Below are 22,726 nucleotides of genomic sequence, written 5' to 3'. Positions count from 1 at the left end.
GTCACTTAGAATCTTATAAGCATGTTTTTCAGTGTTTCATCCAGGTTATGATACGAACATAGCTTCATAGAGAGAGGCTGAAGGCCCCAGCCGTCAGTGATAATAGAAAAATCCGAAAGGTCCAGATCACAGTGCAGGAAGGTCAGCTGGAAGAGCAAGGGGATCAATCAACTTTCCTCCCCCTGTTCTCCCTCCACCCTTTTGAAAGAGGAAAATCCTATTTGGAACAAAAAGATGAAAAAATACATCTTGGACTGAAAAAGAAAAAAAAAAGCAGCCCTGCTGTCAATCAGCCGGGGAGGAGGAACAGAGAGCCAGCTGCAGAGTTAACAGAAACCATTGTTCTCCCCAGTCTGTAAAATGCCACAACCCTTCTCTTTGAATGACTGCTTCTTTCCTTTCAAGGATGCCTCAACCCATCTTATTATTCTCATCTCTTACTGGGGATTCCTAGTTGCTAACCACCCTCCATTCCTGGCAGTACCCGCTTCTCTTAAGCCCACAGCAGAAACAGCATTCAGTACAGGAGCTGTGCCTGTTTCCCTTATGCCCTTCTCGGAATCCTTCAGAAGGAACCTAAGCTTTACAAAATGCTTTCCTCCTCCCTGTCTTTAATGGTCTCCCTCATTGCGTGGGGTCAGTAAGTCTGGTTTTGTGGGACCACAGGTTTGTGCCTGAGAATCTTACTACCTGGCTCATTCTTACCCCTCCTTGCTTGCTTTCCTCCAATGACTCTAAAATATGGTCATGGTGAGGTCATGATTCAATTTTTAAACTGAAATACTGGAATTTGGAATTGTAAAAGACAAAGATGCAGCCAGCTCTCATTTATGTGCTGTTTGATTAGTGGAGACGGCAGTGATACTGCTAGTTTTGCTACAGAAGAGTGGGTAGGGGACTGGGACTCAAAAGTCCTTTCCAAAACCCGTGACCTCAAACTCTTCCGCCAGAATTCCTGTTCCTATTGACAATTTCCTTCAACTTGCAGTGTCTAATCTTTAAAAAACTTCTCTAGTTTTGTATAAAAAGGGTTCCAATGGCTATCAGCTAATCTTTATTTTCAGGGTTTCCAGAATTAGCAAAATGGCCAGAAAAAAATTCTCAAGCTACTACAAGGAATATTTATGTTTTCTGAAAGTTAAGGACAGAGTTCACTTATTAAAATATGGAAATACAAATATATGTTATTGAGACTACCAGCTCCACTCTTGACTTTCCCACGAATAGAAATTTTACTGTTTTAACATAAATCATAGGTTGCAAGTATGATGTTACCCCCAAGAACAGAAAAACTGGAGTCACCTGTGCTCAGATACAGTGAAGAGTAAATGTGTTCCGGGAGTAGAAAGATCCTGGATTAGAAGTCACACACATTTTGGATTGCTTTTTTGTAACTCTATGACCTTGGGCTATTGCTCATCCTCTAAGCCCCAGTTTCCTCATTTATCAAACAGAGATAATTACACCTTCCTCACGGGGGTGTTTTGAGTAAGAATGTATGCAAAGCCCTGGCACAGTGACTGACACACAGTAGGTGCTCATCGAGCAGTTGCTATCTTTATTAATATCAGGTTAGTCCACCGACCGCTTCATTCCTGCTCCCCCATACTGCGATACCACTCACACCCACTCCAGCCTCCACTCCACCAAGGGTGGCCCAGCTCTGGGCCCGTGTGCAGGCTAATCCTGACTGCAATGTCCACCCATCTCCACTGCTGACTTTCTTGCCCTCCTGCTTTTGCTTTGAGATCTGGCCCCCTGCCATGTTCCCACGGGCCTGCGCCTTGGTGCTCCATCCATTATCAAGTCTCCCTCTTTGGGACCCTCCTGTCAAACTTCCCAGCCCTCATAATCCTTCCTCCACCAGGAGGATCAAGGACAAGATTCCTGCTCATGAGGCCAGTCCAATAACATGGTTCTACCACGAGCTAACAAGCCTCCCTGATCCCACTGCTTGGAGTTCCAAGTGTTACCTGTTCTGTCGTTCCAGGCCTTGGCCCTCATCAGTTGGGGGATTCCAGTTACTAGGAGCTAAATCCCCCCTCACCTGGCTTGGGCAGTGTGTCCCACTTTCTGGAATACACCTTTCTCCTAGTATCTTTTCTCTAAATACCTGTCCCAACCCAGCTATGAGGTCTAATTCCCGAATTCTGTTTATGTCTCCTGCCTATTCGTACTGGAAGACAGATCAGGGTAGTAGAACCATCATACTGAGGGGCACACTGAGGTGCATAAAATCTGGTTAAGTCCTTGACCTTTTGACCTTGAAAATGGTCATGGAGACTGCAAATATGAGGATTAAAGTACTCTGGGGATGCAGGCAGGTCACTGCATCTCTGGAGCTTTAATCTGATGTTCATATATTAAAGAACTGCAGAGTTCAGCTGCTCCTAGCATTAATATTTACTGGGACTGAGCTTCAGTGTAGATAGTAGATTAGTGCTGTAGTATCACCAATTCTTATACAACACAGCTGTCAGTTGGTTGTTGACTGTATTTGGGAGCTTAAAAGTATTAAGAAGCAAGCATAGCAGGTACTATTTTGCCAACACTGTCTCCTAGGTGTGCCCAATTTGGACCAGCAGGTCACTGGGCTCAATCACCTTGAACCTGATGAGGCACCTGGACAAACCTCAAGCAACAGTGTGTTGTTCTGAAGAACTGTTTCTCTAATGCTTCTATCTGTCTGTTGGCATTAATCTAAGTTATAAAGAAGACAATTAAAAAGAGCATTTTAGATGACAAAACAATGCATACTCGCTTTAGAAACTAAGAAAATACAGTGAAATACAAAAAAAGCAGATAAAATCACCATTCACCACAGCATCTAGAGATAAACATTGCTAACATTTTTATGCTATCATATTTGCCAGTTTTAAAATAACTCTGTTTGACTCACAGAGTTACAGGATGAACTTACGGTTGCCATGGGGGAAGAAGAGTGGAAAGGGATAATTAGGGAGTTTGGGATAAACTTGGACACATAGCTATATTTAAAATGGATGACCAACAAGGACCTACTGTATAGCACATGGAACTCTGCTCAATGTTATGCGCTGGCTTGGAAGGGAGGGGAGATTGAAGGAGAACGGATACACATATATGTATGGCCGAGTCCTTTCGCTGTTATTCACCAGAAACTATCACAACATTGTTTGTTAATCAGCTATACTTCAATACAAAATAAAAAGTTTAAAAAACGCATAAAATCCCACACCAAGAGCCTATTTACCACAATTACTAAAGTTAATATTATTGATTTTGAAAATCATCATAAAAATAAAGCATATCATTATGTTTAAAAATAGCTCTGCATATAATAATATGTGTTTATTAGGAAATAACACTTGGGGGAAAAATAATGACAGTAATGACCACTTCCTGAGAGCACTTACGTGCCGGCTTCTGTACTAAGTGGCTTAACCTATTTAATTCTCCCAACGGTGCTGTAAGGTAAGCTGGTGAAGTAAGCAAAAGTGGATTCAAATGAGGCAGCCTGTCTGGAGTGTGTGTTCTTACCCAACACACTACACAAAGAAAGCAGAAGCTACTCATAATCCCAGTGGACTCACAGGACTGCTTTTCACATGTTACATTTCAAGAAACAAATTTCAGATATCACCAGATGCATTTTGTGATTTAAGAAGCAAGAGCAATATTAAACAATGCATCAGTAACATTTAATAGCTCTTTTATATGGCGCTGCTCCAAACTTAGCCATTTTCTCTCACAAGCAAAATGATGCCATAGAAACTAACCTTTTGTCAATTCGTTTATTTCTTAATGCATTTGATCAACTAAACTGAGCATCAGTGACTAAAGGGAAAAAGCCTGAATAAAGAGGAAAATAAAGAAAAACAGCAGTGCCTAAACAAGCTGGGATGGAAGACAGCTCAGATATAACTTCCTGAACCGACAGTTTAAAATTAGCCTCTTCTGGACTAGATGACTCTTCCATGGACTATTGTGAGTTATTTTGCTGGTCTACCAGCACCCTCTCTGGCATGCTTTGATCCATTTTTCACAGACAGTAGCAAGAGTTTCCTTGTAAAACACAAATTTTGGCCTTCTACCTCTTAGAATGAAGACAAGCTCCTTACCTGTCTCACCGGACTCTGCAAACCTCACTCTTAAAGTATCACAGGTTTCCACAGGTGCTAAGACTCCTACGCCTCCACCTCCCAGCAGTCCCCGCTGGGCCCTCTGCCTGCATCACCATCCACAACACATTTTCTCCTTCCTCAGCTCAAAGGAGTTTTCTCATAGGAGTCTTTCCTGACTTCCCGGAATAGGACACGTTCCCATCCACTGAGTACGTACACGGCATTGTGCGCCTCTCCTTAGCATGTCACAATCCCAGTTTTGCACTGGTGCATTTGACCATTTATTTGACATCTGTCTCGCTGACGAGAGTGTGAACTCCATGAGAACAGGCTCCGTGTCAGCAATGGATCCCCAAAGCCTAGCATGGTGCCCAGAGCAGAGTAGGCACCCAAAAAGTTAGTCAATGAATGACTAAATAAATATTTACTGAGAAATTTACTATTTTTATAATAAGTTGCTATATGAATTACTGTGTAATTGAGATAAGTTAATATATGTAATATTAAGAAAAAAACAGACTGATACAGAATGAACACTAAGTTGAATTTAATGTCCCAATTTGTTTTTCAGTCGCTAACTCATGTCCAACTCTTTGTGACCTCATGGACTGCAGCACACCAGGCTTCCCTGTCTTTCACTATCTCCTGGAGTTTGCTCAAATTCATGTCCATAGAGTCGGTGATGTTATATAACCATCTCATCCTCTGTCGTCCTCTTCTCTTTTTGCCTTCAATCTTTCCCAGCATCAGGTTCTTTTTGACTGAGTTGGCTCTTCACATCAGATGGCCAAAGTACTGGAGCATCAGCTTCAGCATCAATCCTTCCAATGAATATTCAGGGTTGATTTCCTTTAGGACTGACTGGTTTGATCTCCTTGCAGTCCAAGGGGTTCTTAAGAATCTTCTCCAGAACCACAATTCAAAAGCATCAATTCTTTGGCACTTAGCCTTTTTTATGGTCCAACTCTTACATCTGTACATGATTACTGGAAAAAAATCACAGCTTTGACTTACATGGACCTTTGTCAGCAAAGTGATGTCTTTGGTTTTTAATACCATGGACTACAGCCCACTGGGCTCCTCTGCCAGTGAAATGTTTCAGGCAAGAATACTGAAGTGGGGTGCCATTTCCTACTCCAAGGGATCCTCCAGATCCAGGAATCAAACCCACGTCTCCTGAGTCTCCTGCATTGGCAGGCTGATTCTTTACCACTAGCACCACATGGGAACAAACAACTGATGCAACAGGGAAGGATTCATCTCTGTGAGATGCAGCCTTGAGGAATGGACTTGATACAGGGTTTTAAAGCCAAATCCACAATGGCTATGATCTAATGGACTTGCTGATGGGTTGAATTCATGAAGTCCACTTGAATTCAGACAGTACAATTAGGTCACAGAAAACTATTTGACCATTGGGATACTTTGGTGCTGGTTCTAACCAATATTCTAAGAAAATCTATTCCAGTTCTTTCCTCTGAAGTTCTGACTGCTTGCTATCTTGCAATTTCCCCTGACTTCCAAAGCTCTGTTCTGCAGATCCTCACTTTGGGGACTTACCCAGAAAGATGATCTTTTTTTTTTAACCTGGTCGGTGCATTGGTTTGCATTCATCTCTCCAACAAGGCCAGTGATAACTTTCTCAAAGGATTCTTGTGGAGATTATTAAAACAACTCAAGGGTGGAAGGTAGTAAGTGTGTAATGTACTAGTTAATAAAGATCGTTAGAATTTATTGAAAATGGTGTTAGTGATTCAAACGATAAAATTGTTTTGTATGAGGACCAGTATGCCAGGCCCCACTAAATTTTGCTATGCTAGTAAAGACTATCTCCATTTTTTTTTTTATCTCCATTTTTCTATAGATCTTCTAAAGGAGAACAGGAAGGATATCTTATGGCAAATCTCCCTGAACAAGTTTTTCTTCATTATATTGTTGACCAAAAAATTAATAGTCAATCTGACAAAGAAACAGATATTTTTATTCAAGTCAACCTGAATTATAAACCAGGAGATAGTCTTCTAGAAAGCTCTGAAGACTGTTTCAAAGAGGTAGGATGGGAAAATGCAAGAAACTGGGTTCTTAAAATTTTCTCCTGAAAATATTTAAGTATTTGAGGTCTAATCTGCCAGTTTCCCCAGAGTCCACAATGCTTCATCCTGATCTTTGCCCTGAATTCCTTTCAAGGCATATTGCAGATCAGCAACTACAGCAGCCAGAGAAGACGATGGCACTCCACTCCAGTACTCTTGCCCGGAGATCCCATGGACGGAGGAGCCTGGTGGGCTGCAGTCCATGGGGTCGCGAAGAGTCGGACACGACTGAAGTGACTTAGCAGCAGCAGCAGCAGCAACTACAGCAGCTAATGACTTTATCTTTGTAGAACTGGATGGTGGGCTATGTTCTTTATTTTACAGAGCCCTCTTTTTAGTCTTATTTTTGCTAAATTTTAGAGTCATTTTATGATCAATGTGTCCCATGGTACTAGAAACACTCATTCTCAGATCAGGCAAGGATTTCATTGACAGGCTACTCAATATGCTATTATTGGCCTAGGCCTTGTTAACAGTAGCCAAAAGCCCACCTGTCTTACTAGTCTGTCATGGTCCAGGAAATGGTTCCTTCTTGTTGTTTTTCCCATATCTAGAGTTGCACTATTACAATTATTGATCCTATAGAATTATATATTTGGTTAATTGTTTCAAATCACATAGTCATTATTTTTAATAAAGAGAGTCAGTCATACATTTGGTAATGCAAGAAACAACAATATTGTAAAATAGGCAGAATACAAATAATGTAGCTAGTAACATTAATAAGGTTATAAGTAAGTAATACTATCTTCTAAGGAGTTACATGACTGGCACCAGAAGAAAAATTGAACTTCATGGTTGAGCTGGTATTTCTGCCCTTGGGGAGGTCTCGTTAATGCATAATGCAGATGTACAATGCACATCCAGAGGGGTGGGAGGAGGTCCAAATGGGCAGAGAAAAATTTTATGTTTAAATTTTTGTCTTACCTTAAAATAATGAATTTTATTCCATCAATATTAAATGAACTCATGTCTTCAGTACCATAAAATTCAAGGCTGAGGTTGTTCTGAGAAATTTCTGAGACATCTCGTAAAAGTAAAGCCTTAGAACAACAGAAGCCATGAAGCACAGAATTTGGTCAGAGTTCTAGGTTGTTTTTAGCATCTCTCTTCTAGTTCTTCAAAGCTGTGTCATCTTAGCTTCTCAGATCTCCAGTTTCCTCATCCATAAGGTGATCATATCAGCTGACCACCTGGTTGTTTTAAGGACTGAAGAGAAACTTTTCATGGGAAACTTAACTCCCATATAAACTGAGTAATTATTAGTTGCGTATACACTAATATCACTTTTATATACAATAATAATAACTGGCAGGACAAGAAAGGGAATAAAGTTTTAGATAGAGAAGTTAATCATAAACTCAGCATGGGAACTTGATTTTAGGAGGACTCAGTTTCCTATATATGTATGTATCTATATACATGTGCATAATATAGCATATATTTTCCCAAAGAAACTTCCATTTACATGCTGTAAATAAATGAATCATTTTGTTTGTCATTCCCCTCATCATTTTATTTTTAAGGTGGAGAAATGATTTCATGAATCATTCATGCCTGAAAAGTCTGCTATCTTAGAAGCACCCTGATTTGAGACAAAGTGACAGATCTACATTTTGTGTGTCTCCTAAAGTTTTTGGTAACTAACGTCTAGAAGCAAAAACTGTGTGTAGGTATTGCAGCCTGATCCTCCCTGAAGGAAAATCCTAAATCACTCCTTTCAAAAGCCTGAGCTTTGCTAATGAGGAACATTGCAATCTGCAGCCATTATGTTTTACTTTAAGCCAGATTTCCTTAACAATTCAAAAGTACAAAGAATCAATCTCAATGCCCTGAAGACTCTCCAGGCTATTGCTCAGCTATTAATCTGGGGGAAAAACCCTATTTTCAACTTAATTGGTTGGAGAACAACCTATAGATATAAAAAAAAAAAAGTGTAATTCACAGCCCACTAATGAACAGCTATTCAGGAAATGCTCATGCTGTGTGAGCACTATGTACATTATAAGAAATATATAAAGCAGCATACTGCTTAATTCACATAAAAATTTTCTGGTCTTATTTGCTTGCTTTATTTTTTCAGTTCCTATCTGCTGCTTCAATGAGTGAAAAGAGCTGCTAGGCAGAAGTCTTTGAAATACTCTGAATTCTGTGCTTATTTTTTATTAAGCCTTCCTGGCTGAATGACAAATGCTGATGCTGGCAAAGCAGTCACAGTAGGACGAGGGAGCAGGGGTTTAGGTGCTCGATTTTCTCAACACTACTTTGTTACTATTGTTATAAATCTTAGGGCAATCAGTTATGGTTTAACTGCCTGTTTAGCCAGATTTTGTTATATCTCAAAAATGAGTTGGGAAACTCTCTATCAAGGCTTAGAATGGTAGAAGCTCAGATTCAGAAGAGACCTTAAATCAGGGAAAGTCCTGGCAGAAAACAGGATTCTATGCAAAGGGTTTAAGTGAAGATAATTTAGTGGCAAGATGATTTACAGGGACATGGGCAGGGTTAAGGGATCCAAAAAAGGATGAAGGACTGAGGCAGGAGATAGATGGGCCCAGGGCTGAACAGCTGGAGCTTGTCCCTTGTGGAGAGATACTCCAAGATGAAGACGAGGAGGAGTTGAGCCCTGCCCAGGTAAGAGACCACATGTTTATCATTCTCAAGGTCAAGGAGACCTTTCCAACCTCACATGTGCAGAAATGCTCCTCAGAGTTAAAAGGGAGGCGGTGACCCCTCATAGTAAATGATGTCAACCTACCCATAGGCCTCTTCACCAGAATACATCTTGGCTAAGAGAAGTGTGCGGACACCGGGGAGGACCCCGAGATAAAGCGAATATGGACTCAGAACCAGGCAAAGCAAGGAAACTGGCCACAGGAAGCCTGGAAGAAATGCCCCATAAGAGTGATTCAAACTACCACAGGGATGTGGCTCTCTCTGAGCCTGCCCATGTGTGCCTATTCACACATACTCTTTTCTCTCCTAATAAACACTTTACTTGTCTCACTCTTTTCTGTCTTTGAGGGAATTAATTTCTACAAAGGCTAAGGGCAAGGGGCCTTGTCACTGGCCACTGGTCCCTGGTGGTCTAGTGGTTAGGATTCAGCATTCTAACTGCTGTAGCCTGACTTCAATCTCTGGCTGGGAACTGAAATCCTGCTTCAAGCTTCTGCAGGCTGCGGGCACCGGAGATCACAACCACCCAGGACTAACAGTGGGCTTGGTACTACACTTGGGGCGTGAAGGGCAAGGGCAGAAGACAGTGTTGTGAGTGCTGGAGCTGTGAAGGGAGGAATCTGTAGTCCTACACAGAGGAAGACAGAACCACTGCTGGAACTGAACTCTGAGGCAGGGAAGCATCAGGGAGAAGAACTTCCATCTCCCACTCCCCATCCCTTGGCAGTGCCTCCTACTGGATGAACCCTAGGGGAAGCCAGAGGTGGGGAGCCTGGATGGTGATGTAGCTCAGCTCCCACCTGGGTACAGAGATCAGGGTAGAGAGGGTCAGATGGATGAGGGAGAAGGGTAGAGGATAACCCAACAGACCCTTTGGGGCCCGCAGGTCCAGTGATTCCCAGACCTGGACAGGCAGCAAAGCATGTGGAGATTGGCTTATTCCTTACATAATAACTTCAGTCCAGCCAACTTTAACTACACACCTAACACATGCCAAGCCCTGCTAGAAGCAGGTAAATTTGGAGATGCATAAAGCATCATTTCCTGCCTCAGAGGAACTTAGAGCCTAAGTCAAGACAGACCATAGGGAGATAATTTCAACATAATATGATGTGTATTTGTAGTCATCTACTGCAGCACTGTTTTATAATAGCGAGAGAGGAGGAGAGAGTTATGAGAGTCAGACATGACTTAGCGACTGAACAAATAAATCCATCACTGGGGATTGGTTAAATGATGACACATCAATTCACTAGAATCCTATGTAATTGTATATTTATAATTTAAAATTGTATGTTTAAAACTGTATATTAAAAGATATTTAAACATTTAAGATCTTGATACAGTGCTATACAGTGATCTGAGATATATTGTTTAATAAAAAAACAGGAGTTGAATGTTGTATATAATATGCTGCCATATGTATTTTAAAAAGGAAGGGAGAAAGGAGAAAAAAAGAATATAGAGTGTATATATATGTTCCCCAATGTTCATAGCAGCGCTATTCATAATAGCCAAAACAAGGAAGCTACCTAAAGCTTGACCGATAGATAAATGGATGGATAGAAATGATGTATTCTGCACACAATGGAATACTACTCAGCCATTAAAAAGAACAAAATGAAGTCATCTGCAGCAACACAGATGGACCTGGAGATGATCATACTAAGTGAAGTGAGACAGAGATATATAGAATCTAAAATATGGCACTAACGAACCCATCTACAAGACAGAAAGAGCCTCAGACGTAGAGATCAGACTTGTGGTTGCCAAGGGGGAGGGGGAGGGGCAAAGGCATAGACTGGGAGTATGGGGTAGGTGGATGCTAACCATTATATTCAGTCTGGATAAACAACAAACTCTTACTGTATGGCACAAGCAACTATATCCAGTCTCCTGGTATGAACTATAATGGAAAAGACTATTAAAAAAAAGAATATGCATGTGTGTATAACTGACTCACTTTGCTGTACAGCAGAGGTTGTCACAACACTGTAAATCAACTATAATTCAATTTAAAAAAACACTCTGGGGTTAAGCATGGCTTTGAGGGAGATGAAACTGAAGATACAGAGGCTAGGCTACTGTTCCAGTCCTTGAAACACAGGTACATTTAATTCCATCAGGTGACCTTGGAACAACTGGGCCAGCAGCAAATTCAAAATCAAAATCATCTCTACTTACAAAGAAGGTGTGGTGTGTATATATATATATATATACACAATATAATATTACTCAGTCATAAAAAAGAATGAAATATTGCCATTTGCACAATATGGATGGATCTGGAGAATATCATACTAAGCAAAGCAGAGAAAGACAAATATATCACCTATATATGGAATCTAAAAAGTAATACAAATGAATACAAAACAGAAACAGACACACAGACATAGAAAACAAATTTATGGTTCCCAAAGAGAAAGGGGACAGGATAATTAGAATGGGATTCACAGATACACACCACTATATATAAAATAGATAAACAACAAGGATTTACTATATAGGACAGGGAACTATATTCAATATCTTGTAATAACCTAGAATGGAAAAGGATCTGAAATTATATACATATATATGTGTATGTGTATATATATATATAAACTGAATCACTTTTCTGTATGCCTGAAACTAGCACAATATTGTAAATCAATTGTACTTTAATTTTAAAAATCATCTCCGATTAATTTCCCTTTTTAATCATGATGAGATCAATGTTTAACATATTATAGATGTTCAGTACATTATTATAGATTGACTAATGGCAGTTCATAAGAGGATTTTAAGATTTATATCCAGTTTTAACATTAACTCAAAGTTCATATATTTAAACCTCTACTTATATTTGGTCCAAGATAATTTAATTAAATAAGCTAGTAGGCTGAAAGAGAAAGAAACCCTTGGAGGAGGAAAGCATGGGTTTTAGAGTCAGAAAGCCTGAAATTAGATTCAGAGTTCAGACTTTCATTCACTTTGTGCCTTGGCAAGTGGCCTAATCCCCTTGAACCTCAGTTTTCTCACCTCTCTAATGTAGATAAAGAAACACCACCACCTGCCATTCTATTTTCTACCCCTCCACCCTCCTCCTCCTGAGCAAAGAATGTAAATTAGCGAAGTTTAGTTTTCTAAGTGCTTCCATTTAGAGACACATAAAGGAGCCCCATACAACTTCCAAGTCATAGTCCAAGATACCATGTATGCATTTTATCCATTACCAGCTACACTCATCTTGAAGACAGACACCAAAATCACAAATTCATTTATCTGTTCAACAACTTATGAGCTCCCCCACGGGACTAGACATGGTGCAACTTTTTGGGGTAAAACAGGCATGGTCCTCACTCTCACAGAGGACAGGGCTAATAGGGAAACAGGTACAATGAATTAACCCACAAACAAACATAAAATTGATATTTGTGAAAAGTGCAGTGAAGGAAAAGAAGGTGGACATGAGACAAAAATGAGGAATGTCACTTCTACTGTGGGCATCTTAGGGCAAGTTCTCTAGAAGTAGAGCCTGAAGTGGGGATGCCTGTGCAAGTGATTCATTGAGAGAGCACTCCCAGGAGTCCGGAAGGGAGTGACAGCAACAGAATGAGGGCAGGGGGAGAATCTGGGCGAAGGTGGGGTTAGGACCAGATGGTGAAGATGGGTGGGACCCAGATCTCTGTGCTTTTGAAAGTTCCTCTGGTGGTTTCCGGAGAAGGCAATGGCAACCCACTCCAGTATTCTTGCCTGAAGAATTCCATGGATAGAGGAGCCTGGTGGGTACAGTCCACGAGGTCACAGAGTCAGACACGACAGAGTGACTAACAATACTACTACTACAGCTATCTCTATACAAACATGGTGAAATCAGCCAGGGTTAAGAAGAGAGGGATGCATACAAAAGATCCAGGTAGATAGAAAACCAAACTGACTTGACTAGCTTCTCTCCCTGGAAGCCTAAAGTTTTACTTATTTATTTTTGGTTGTGCTGCGTCTTCCTTGCTATGTGCTGGCTTTCTCTAATTACAGAAAGCGGGGTCTACTCTTCGTTGGGGTGTGTGGGCTTCTCAGTGCAGTAGCTTCTCTTGTTGCAGAGCATGGGCTGTTAAGTGCAGTGGGCTTCAGTACTTGCAGTGCAGGGGCTCAGTAATTGTGGCTCCTGGGCTTTAGAGCACTGGCTCAGTAGCTGTGGCGCAGGGGGCTTAGTTGCTCTGTGGCCTGTGGGAACTTCCTGAAACAGGGATTGAAACCTTGACCCCTGTATTGGGAGGCAGATTCCCAACCACTAGACACCAGGTGAGCCCCTCCCTGGAAATCTAAATTACTTAATTGGCAGATCATCATTCCTATAGTTTCTGAATTGCCTATTCTTTTCTCAGGTACCAGATAATGGAGAAAATGTTGAAAATAGGTTCAATTCTCACTTTTGTAAGAATCTTACGTCTGTTGAATAGCATCCTGTGACCCAGGTGATTTCATACTCTTGTGTATTTGTGTTAAGATCTTTATAAAAGCTTCTCCAATATTAAATTAGAACCTAAGGCAATGGCACCCCACTCCAGTACTCTTGTCTGGAAAATCCCATGGATGGAGGAGCCTAGTAGGCTGCAGTCCATGGGGTCGCTAAGAGTCGGACACGACTGAGCGACTTCACTTTCACTTTTCACTTTCATGCATTGGAGAAGAAATGGCAACCCACTCCAGTGTTCTTGCCTAGAGAATCCCAGGGATGGGGGAGCCTGGTGGGCTGCCGTCTATGGGGTCGCACAGAGTCGGACATGACTGAAGTGACTTAGCAGATACTCTGTCTTCTACATTCCTTCTCTACCAGACCTGTTGGATGCCTCCTGTGAAGATTTAATAAGTTTAAGTCTATCCTAAAGATGTGACTTAGTGACTGAGCGCACACACACACACACACACACACACACCCTACTGGAGTCATCCATAGCAGAATATCTTTCTAGAAGGTACTGTAGGTCTTCACTACAAAAAAGACAGAGTCTCTGGGAAGGTTTGTGGAGTAAATGGAGCCCAGGGGAAGAAACATTTAGTACGTATCAGTCCAATGTGAGTCAAGGAGCACTGAATGGATAGTCAATGGAGAACAAGATGAGGAGGAAATTCATGATTTAAGAGTCCCAGAAAGACCACAGGGTATGCAAAAATCCTTGAAATTTGGAGTCATCTAGACTAGCAGAGGGAGAAGGCAATGGCACCCCACTCCACTACTCTTGCTTGGAAAACCCCATGGATGGGCTGCAGTCCATGGGGTTGCGAAGAGTCAGACACGACTGAGCGACTTCACTTTCACTTTTCACTTTCATGCATTGGAGAAGGAAATGGCAACCCACTCCAGTGTTCTTGCCTGGAGAATCCCAGGGACGGGGGAGCCTGGTGGGCTGCCATCTATGGGGTCGCACAGAGTCGGACACGACTGAAGTGACTTAGTAGCAGTGGCAGACCAGCAGAAAATAAAGGTGATGAAGACATAAAATCAGATTTTGCTATCATCATAAATGCTGGACTTAATTTCCTATAGAAAAAACAGTGGTCTGAGTGGATGTAAGTGGGAGTTCAGATTTTTCATGAATTACTTTTCTCCTACCACACTTGTTTATAATTGATTCCTAGTTAATAAACACAAACCAGAACTTTGAAGGATGTGAAATTGTTTGTATAAAGTACCCTACATTTTCCTCTGCCTCTGTCCTCAAGGACAAATCAGGTAATCTATAAGAATGACAAACATAGACACACTTTCACACACTCACTCAAACTCAGAAACATTCAAGACATAGAAAAAATGCGTAAGAAGGACTTTGACAATAGTCATGTGGGGGGGCCATAAGCTACATTCCCAGGGACTGACTGTGGCCTCTGTTCCCATGGTGATTATACATTCAACTCAGGGCCTCCTTCCCACTCAATGTAACCTCCATTGAGAGGCAAAAAAACAAAAGGAAATAAAGCTAAAGCACTTCAGTGGTCCACACTGGGCACAAAGGCTGCCAGTACCGTAGCCAGATGCAGGGAGCTGCTCCAACTGTCACATTACACACCTCATAGTTCGCTAATAGCTCCCTCCTCATTAGAGGGCCACTGTAGAAAATGCTGGATCAGGAAAGCTTTGTGAAACATGCAAAGATTTTTTTACTCCAATTCATTTGCAATTTGCTTTATTACCTTATTAGTTATGCACAGATGAACAATTCTAAATTTCTCTTCCTATATCAATTTGTAAGAACCTCTGTGACTAATGTGTGTGTGTGTGTGTGTGTGTGTGTGTGTGTGCGCGCGCGCGTGCCTGACTGTGATACGTGATGATCAGTAGATAGAAACAGTACTTTTCCCACATGGTTCTTTTCCCACAATACAAAATTATTTTGGAACTGTAACTTCTTTTTTGCCTAAAATTCAACTTTTTATTTTGAAGTAAAAGAAATAATATATAGAGATCTTATGTACCTTTTATCTATCTTGTCCAACAGTAATATTGTTCATAAATGTAATACAATATCACACCCAGGAAATTAACTTTTGATATCAAGTCTAAAAATTCTTCACCTAGCCCTACATCCCAAAGATTTTATGTTATGTTTTTCTAAAAGTTTTATAGTTTTACGTTTAAGTCTGTGATTCAATTTTAGTTGATGTTTATATAAGGTGTGTGATTTAGGCTGAGGTTCACTGAGGGAAGTGGGGAGGGTACCCAGAAATATCCAACTGCTCCAGCACCATTTGTGGGAAAGGGTACCCTTTGACCATTAAATAACTTTCTCATATTTGCCAAAAATTAGTTGGCTAGATGTGTGTGGGTCTATTTCTGGCTTGAGATAATCACAAAAGATTGAGATGAAAATGACAAAGCTTCAAGAACTTGGAGAGATGCTAATAAACATGGAAGACAGATAAAGTAATTCATCATAAAGAGAACTGTTATCCCCAATAAAGAACTCACTGAGTGGAATGCCAGAATATGTAAACAAAGAGAATTTTCCTAAAATGAAGAAAGATGTGAATCTGCAGATTGAAAAAATATATTGTGTTCCCTGAAATGTTGATGAAAATCACTGAACACAAAAATTACTCAAAAAAAGAAAAAAATTACTCAATATTATGATATATCCATAGTTAAGTTATTAGACTTCAAGGATAAACTATTTTTTTCTTAGATTTTCAAACAGACAAAGTGAGCCATACTTAGGGTAGTTAAAACAAATCTGGTTAGCCTCTGTTTCTCCAAAGCAATATTGAAGAAAATAATGGAGCTGTGTTTATGAAATTCTGAGCAAACGAAAATGTGACCCAAGAATATCAAGCCCAGATAAAATATTGTTCAAGGATAAAGACAAAAGCAGATATTCTCAAACATGAAAAGCTTAAAGGAATTTGACATCCATAAAGAAACTTTCAAAACAACAAAACTAGCAACAACTATTTGAGAATGATATTCAGTCAAAAGATTAATCAGTTTAGAAAAGCCGCATAAAAGGACTGGTGATAAATGTCAACCCATTTAAATATCATGACCATACCAACAATAGTGCTGAGACAATTAGACATCCTGTCTCATATGGTATTATAAAAATTAACTCAAAATGGACCACAGACGTAGATGAAAGAACTAAAATTATAAAACTCTTAGAGGAAAACACAGATGTAAATCTTCATAATCTTTGTGCATTTTTTTAATATGACACCTAAAACACAAGCAACTAAAGAAAAAAAACATATACACTGGACTTCATCAAATAAAAACTTTTGTGCTTCACAGACTCAGTGGAGAGACTGAAGAAGCAAGGTCTGAAAATGAGTAGGAATCAGAGGCTAAGCAGGATGCGTACAACACAGGCTCCACTGGGAGTTCAGTGCCTTCAACACGCCTGGGCTCTCCAGGGGCCACTTCTGCTATAAGTCATTTCCCCACCTCCCCTACAGTCCCTCAGACATCAAAGTCATACTCAAATCCCAATGAGATACCATTTCACCTCCACTAGGATGGCTAAAATAAAAAAAAAGACAATAACAAGTAGTGGTATGGATGTGGAGACATTAGAACCCTTACGTGCTGCTAGTGGCACTTTGGAAAACAATATGATGGTTCCTCAAAAAGTTAAGTGTAGAGTTACCATTTGACACAGCAATTCCACTCCTAGGTATATACCTGAGAAATGAAAACAGATGTCCACTTGTATACTGATGTTCATAACAGCATAAGTCATAAGAACAAAAAGGTGGAAATGATCCACAGGTGTATATCCATGAAACAACATTATTCAGTAGTAAAATGAATGAAGGACTTACATGTTCGGCGACATGGATAAACCCTGAAAATACTATGTAAAGTGAAAGAAGTATAGTCCTTGATTACAAGAAACAAGTATACTCAATGATTATATGAAAGACTATACATTCTATTATACCATTTTTAGAAATGTCTAGAAAAGGCAAAACTGTCAAGAAACAAAGTAAATTTTTTTGGGTAGTTACCTAGGGTTGAGGGAAAAGGTAAGAGTGGAGGTTGACAGCAAAGGGTATGGGTTTCTTTTTTTGAGGTAATTAAAATATTCTGGAATTGGTGGTGATGGTGACCCAACTCTGAATATACTGAAAGTCACTGAACTGTATAATTTAAGTGGCAGAATTATATGATGTGTGAATTATTTCAAAATTGTTACCAAGACTTGAATAAAGGATTTGAATAGATATCTTAGTTGTTCTGCTTTTAAGATTTTCTCTGTCTTTTTATAGTTTTATCATTATGATATGTCCAGGTTCAGATGTCTTAGAGTTTATTCTACTTCGACTTTGTTCAGATGTTTAGACATGTAGATTAGTGTTTTCCATCAAATTTGGGTGTTTTGGATCATTATTTCTTCAAAGATACTTTCCCTCCCTTTCTCTCTGTACTTTCTGTCTGGAACTCCCATTATGTGCATGTTGGAATGCATGAAGGTATCTCAAAGAAATCTGAGGATCTGTTCATTTCCCTTCATTTTTTTTCTCTTAAACTCACCGACTGTTAATCTCAGTTGATCTATCATCACTTTCTGGCTCTTTCTTCTACCTGTTCATAGCTGCTGTTGAGCCCATCTAATGAATTTTCCATTTCATTTATTATATCTTTTAATTTCAGGCTTTTGACTTAAAGATAATTACTATCTCTTTCTTGATATTCTGTATTTGATGAGACATAATTCTCATACCTTCCTTTAGTTGTTTAGACATTGTTTCCTTTAGTTTTGTGAACATTTTAAAAACATCTTATTTTAAAAGGTCTTTGTCTTTTTAGTCCAATGTCTTGGTTTCCTCAGGGACATTTACTTTGATGTTTTTTTCCTGTGCGCAACTGTATTTTCTTAGTTCTTTGAACTGTAATTTTTTTGTTGAGAACTAGACACTTAATATAATGTGTCAGTTCTGGATATCAGATTCCACTCTCTCCAAGATATAGTCGCTGCTGTTTGCTTTAGTGACTTTTCTAAATGAATTCCTTAAATTCATGTGTTACCACTGAAGTTTCTGCTCAAATAGCTTAATGGTCAGCTAATAATTACACAGATACTTCCATGAATGCCTAGATCCAATGAACTTCTCAGTTGTTGTCAAGAAGCTCTGTGTATACCTTCAACATTTAGCCAGGCAGTTGACAACTCAGCCTTAGCTTTTTCTTCCTGCTTGCACAGAGCCTCGAGGTCAGTCAGTGGGTTCTCAGGTCTCTCCTGGGCATGTGTACAGCCCTGAGTATGCACATAGCCATAGACATGTGCATGGCTTTCCAGACTCCCAGAAATATGTCTGGGCTTTTTATTTTTTATTTTTTTATTTTTGTCTGGGCTTTTTAAAGCCTCTATAGGTAGACCTCAGAGATCTTGTAGGTTCAGTTCCAGACTACCACAATAAAGTAAATATTGTAATAAAGTGAGTCACATGAATTTTCAATTTCCCACTTTACATAAAAGTTATGTTTATACTATACTGCAATGTGCAATAGCACTATGTCTAAAAAGCCAATGTACAGACCTTAATTTAAAAATTATCTCTTGCTAAAAAGTGCTACCCATCATCTGGGCCTTAGTAACATTCAAGATCACTGACATCGCAGATCATCATAACAAATATAATAATAGTGAAGAAAGTTTGGAATATTGTGAGAATTACCAAAATGTGACATAGAGACACAAAGTGAGCAAATGACCCAGGACAAAATGGTGCCAATAGGGTTGCCGCGAAATTTCAATTTTTAAAAGTCACAACATTTATGAGACACAAAAAAGTATAGAGCAGTAAAACGAGGTATCCTTATATGGACAACTGAGGCCCTAGCTTTTTCTTTTAAGCTTCTTGGTTTGCCTATTGTTTGCTACCTCCAAGCAGCCACCTAAAGTTAGACAGCTGCCTCTAAATATTATCGACAAACATCTCCAGAAGAAGGCTTCTGGCCTCAAGTCAGGTCAAATAAAGGCAAACTCACAAGTGAGGTCATCCAAAAAAGCATGAAAAGTGAAAGATGTGAAAGTGTTAGTTGCTCAGTCATGTCAACTCTTTGCAACGCCATGGACTGTAGCCTACCATGCTCCTCTGTCCATGGAATTTTCCAGGCAAGAATACTGGAGTGAGTTTCCATTTCCTTCTTCAGGGGCCATCCTGACTCGGGGGTCAAATCTGCATCTCCTGCATTGGCAGGCAGATTCTTTACCGCTGAGCCACGAGGGAAGCCCCAATGGAGCATGAGACAGGTCAAATAATTTAGATTCTCTGGATTTGAGGCCTTGAAGGAATTCCAACCCAATTTTGCCCTCTCTGGTGGCTACCAGGCTACTGATTTTCACCTTGGTTGTGAGATCCTGGTTTTCAAGGGTACGAGTTAGGGGCAAGGGGCTAAAGACAGAGTTAAACACTATAGTTTTAAACCCTTAAGTTAGAATAGTATGAAGCTCAGTATTTTTACTGAGATTTCAGTGTTTTTACTGGATAAAAAAAAAAAAAATAGCACCCAGATTACTGCAAGCCTTGTTTAATTTTCAGAGTTTTGAAAATGTTGATTCTGGCCATTTTTATTTTTCATTTATTTATTTAGGCATGCTGCGTGGCATGCGGGATCTTAGTTCCCTGGCCACGGATCAAACCCATGCCCTCTGCAGTGGAGGCCCGGAGTCTTAACCACTAGACTACCAGAGAAGTCTCATATTTTGGCCAATTCAGTTTTCTCATTTATTTTATGAAAAGAAGAGAGAATTTTCAGAGGTCTTTATCCTGTCATTTTCCCTGAGATCCTAAGCTAAGTTTGAATTAAGATGTGCTGAAATTTCCCAGGTGCTTCCTGTGGTTATACCTAAATATTTTTGTATATATGTATGATGCTTGTATTTCTTTATTGTTAACACACATTTGTTTTATAAACATGAAGGAATAAACTTGGCTGTCTTTATTATATAATAGACCCTGTAGGCTGAACTGTGGATCATAGCAGAAGGGAGAGGTGGAGAAAGATGAGTCTGGAAAGATAAGCAGGAATCAGCTCATGAAGGGACCTATCTTCCATACTAAGGAGCCTTCACTTTATCCTGACCAAGGGAAGTTACTGGGGGGTTCTTCACAATGGGACTATCATACTAAAAGTTGCACTCAAAAAAGACCCCTTGTTCCAAACACTATGACAGTTGGGCTGGAGTAGATTGAAAAGGCTGGAAAGGGGTGTATTAATTGGATGTTGAGAATGAGAAACAGGGAGGAGCTGAGGATTAAATCAAGGTTTCTGGTTTGGATGTCTAATGAATGGAGGTATCATTGGCTGTTTTCATTGACTATACAAGAATAGACTTAGGAGCAAGCCAGTGAAGTGCATTCTGGACAAGTTGATATTGAGGTGCCAATGGGATATTAAAGTGTAGTTGTCTAGTCACTGAATGGTTAAGTGGCCTGGTCTCAAAAGAAAGACAAACAGGGAAGGCCTCAGGTGAAAGTGGAAACCAACAGGGAGAGTGTGCAGTGGAAGAGGCCCAGGCCGAGGTCCAAAACCCTGGGGAACATCAGCTTTCAGCTTAAGGCAGGAAGCCTTAAGAGCAAAGGCTTTGGAGCTACAGCCTATTATTAGTATCCTGAACTCTAGTCATGTATGGATGTGAGAGCTGGACTATAAAGAAGGCTGAGTGCTGAATTATTGATGCTTTTGAACTGTGGTGTTGGAGGAGACTCTTGAGAGTCCCTTGGACTGCAGGGAGATCCAACCAGTCCATCCTAAAGAAAATCAGTCCTGAATAATCATTGGAAAGACTGATGCTGAAGCTGAAACTCCAATACTTTGGCCACCTCATTCGAAGAACTGACTCATTTGAAAAGACCCTGATGGTGGGAATGATTGAGGGTGGGAGGAGAAGGGGACGACAGAAGATGAGACGGTCGGATAGCATCACGGACTCAATGGACATGAGTTTGAGTAAGCTCCAGGAGTTGGTGTTGGGCAGGGAAGCCTGGTGTGCTGTATGTAGTCCATGGGGTTGTAGAGTCGGACATGACTGGGTGTCTGAACTGAACTAAACTGAACTCAGACAAGTTGTTTATCCCAGTTTCTACATCTATAAAAGAGCACAGGAATAGTACAGTTACTACAGTGCTGGCTATTTTTAGTCTCACTAAGATATATGTGCATGAAGAGCTGCCCAAGAAAGTAAAGAAGGGACTAGAAGAAAGAGCATCTCTTAAAGGAGGATTTTCCTGGTGCCTCAGTGGCAACTAGAGAGTAGCCTTTGCTCACTGCAACTAGATAAAAGCCTGCACAGCAACCAAGACCCAGCACTGCCAAAATAGATAAATAAAGTAAAATAAAATGATACAATGAGGAAAGTCCACTTCCCTGGTGGTCCAGTGGTTGAGACTCCTCTTCCAGGGCTTCGCTGGTTGTCTAGTGATTAAGAATCTGCGCACCAATGCACTGGACACAGTTCTATCCCTGGTCCAGGGAAGATCCCACATACCTTAGAGCAACTAAGCCTTGTGTGCCACAACTACTGAGCCCAAGAGAAGCCACTCCAATGAGAAGCCCGTGCAAGATAACAGAACAGTATATAATGGAACAATAGCACCCTTCTCTCTGCAAGTAGAGAAAGCCCCACTGCCACAGCAAGGAAGACCCAGCACAGCCAAACAAACAAACAAATCTTAACATAAAGAGTCCTCTTCCAACACAGGGGATATGGGTTTGATCCCTAGTCACGGGAACTAAGATCTCACATGCCACAGTGCAACTACACCCACCGCGAGCAATTACTGAGCTACAATATTTCATAGTCAACTACAGGCGCCCAAACTAAAGAGCCCCCGTGCTCTGGAGCCCCACCACCACTAGAGAAGTCTGCGCTTTGCAAGGAAGAACCCCGTGTACTGCAACTAAGACCCCAGGCAGGAAAATAAATAAACAAAAATTTTAAACAGATAGAATGAAGAAAGAAATCCATGTCAAGGACTGTATGTCCATCTTTCAGCAGTTAGTGGCTTCACAACAATTTCTCTGGAATGGGATGAGCCAGACTGTAAGGTGCTGAAGTGTGAATAGGTGTCAACACTGATACTTGCTTCTCTCCCCTCACCACGCCCGTCCCATGCACTAGAGACTTCCTCTAAGGACAGTGAGGAATCATGTTCCTCATATTACGGGTCAAATCCCTCCTTTTCCAATCAATTTTACCCACCACTGGGATAATATGTTGCCCCAAGTTACCTTTTTCTACATTTGTGCACTTGCACGTCGTAGGAGATAAAAGTAACCGCTGATACAGGGGCTTCTACAGACTCCCTAATTCGTGTTCTTCAGTCAGCACCACGTCCTGAAAGATTCCAAGACCGCTTACAGGACTGTCATTC

At 40.4% G+C, this 22,726-nt stretch overlaps 2 protein-coding genes across 2 annotated transcripts in view; one reads left to right on the top strand and one right to left on the bottom strand.

Annotated features, from left to right (window-relative positions):
• Positions 1-6,154, top strand: part of ARMC10 (armadillo repeat containing 10) — a 137,209-nt gene extending 131,055 nt beyond the window's left edge. The window contains exon 9 of the mRNA XM_086397068.1: positions 5,968-6,154. Within this exon, the coding sequence (XP_086253194.1) occupies positions 5,968-5,976 (9 nt within the window). The 3' untranslated portion in view covers positions 5,977-6,154. The remainder of the gene's footprint in view (positions 1-5,967) is intronic.
• NAPEPLD (N-acyl phosphatidylethanolamine phospholipase D) overlaps positions 1-22,719 on the bottom strand; it is a 92,875-nt gene extending 70,156 nt beyond the window's left edge. Inside the window, exon 1 of the mRNA XM_086397055.1 lies at positions 22,584-22,719. The gene's annotated coding sequence lies outside the window, so the exon portion shown is untranslated. The remainder of the gene's footprint in view (positions 1-22,583) is intronic.
• Between the last annotated feature and the right edge of the window lie 7 nt (positions 22,720-22,726).

Source organism: Bos grunniens, chromosome 4 (assembly GCF_055505025.1).
Source record: "Bos grunniens cultivar Pamir isolate PY7600 chromosome 4, Bosgru_T2T1.0, whole genome shotgun sequence".
Lineage (NCBI taxonomy): Eukaryota > Metazoa > Chordata > Mammalia > Artiodactyla > Bovidae > Bos > Bos grunniens.
This window is presented reverse-complemented; position numbering and strand designations above follow the sequence as displayed.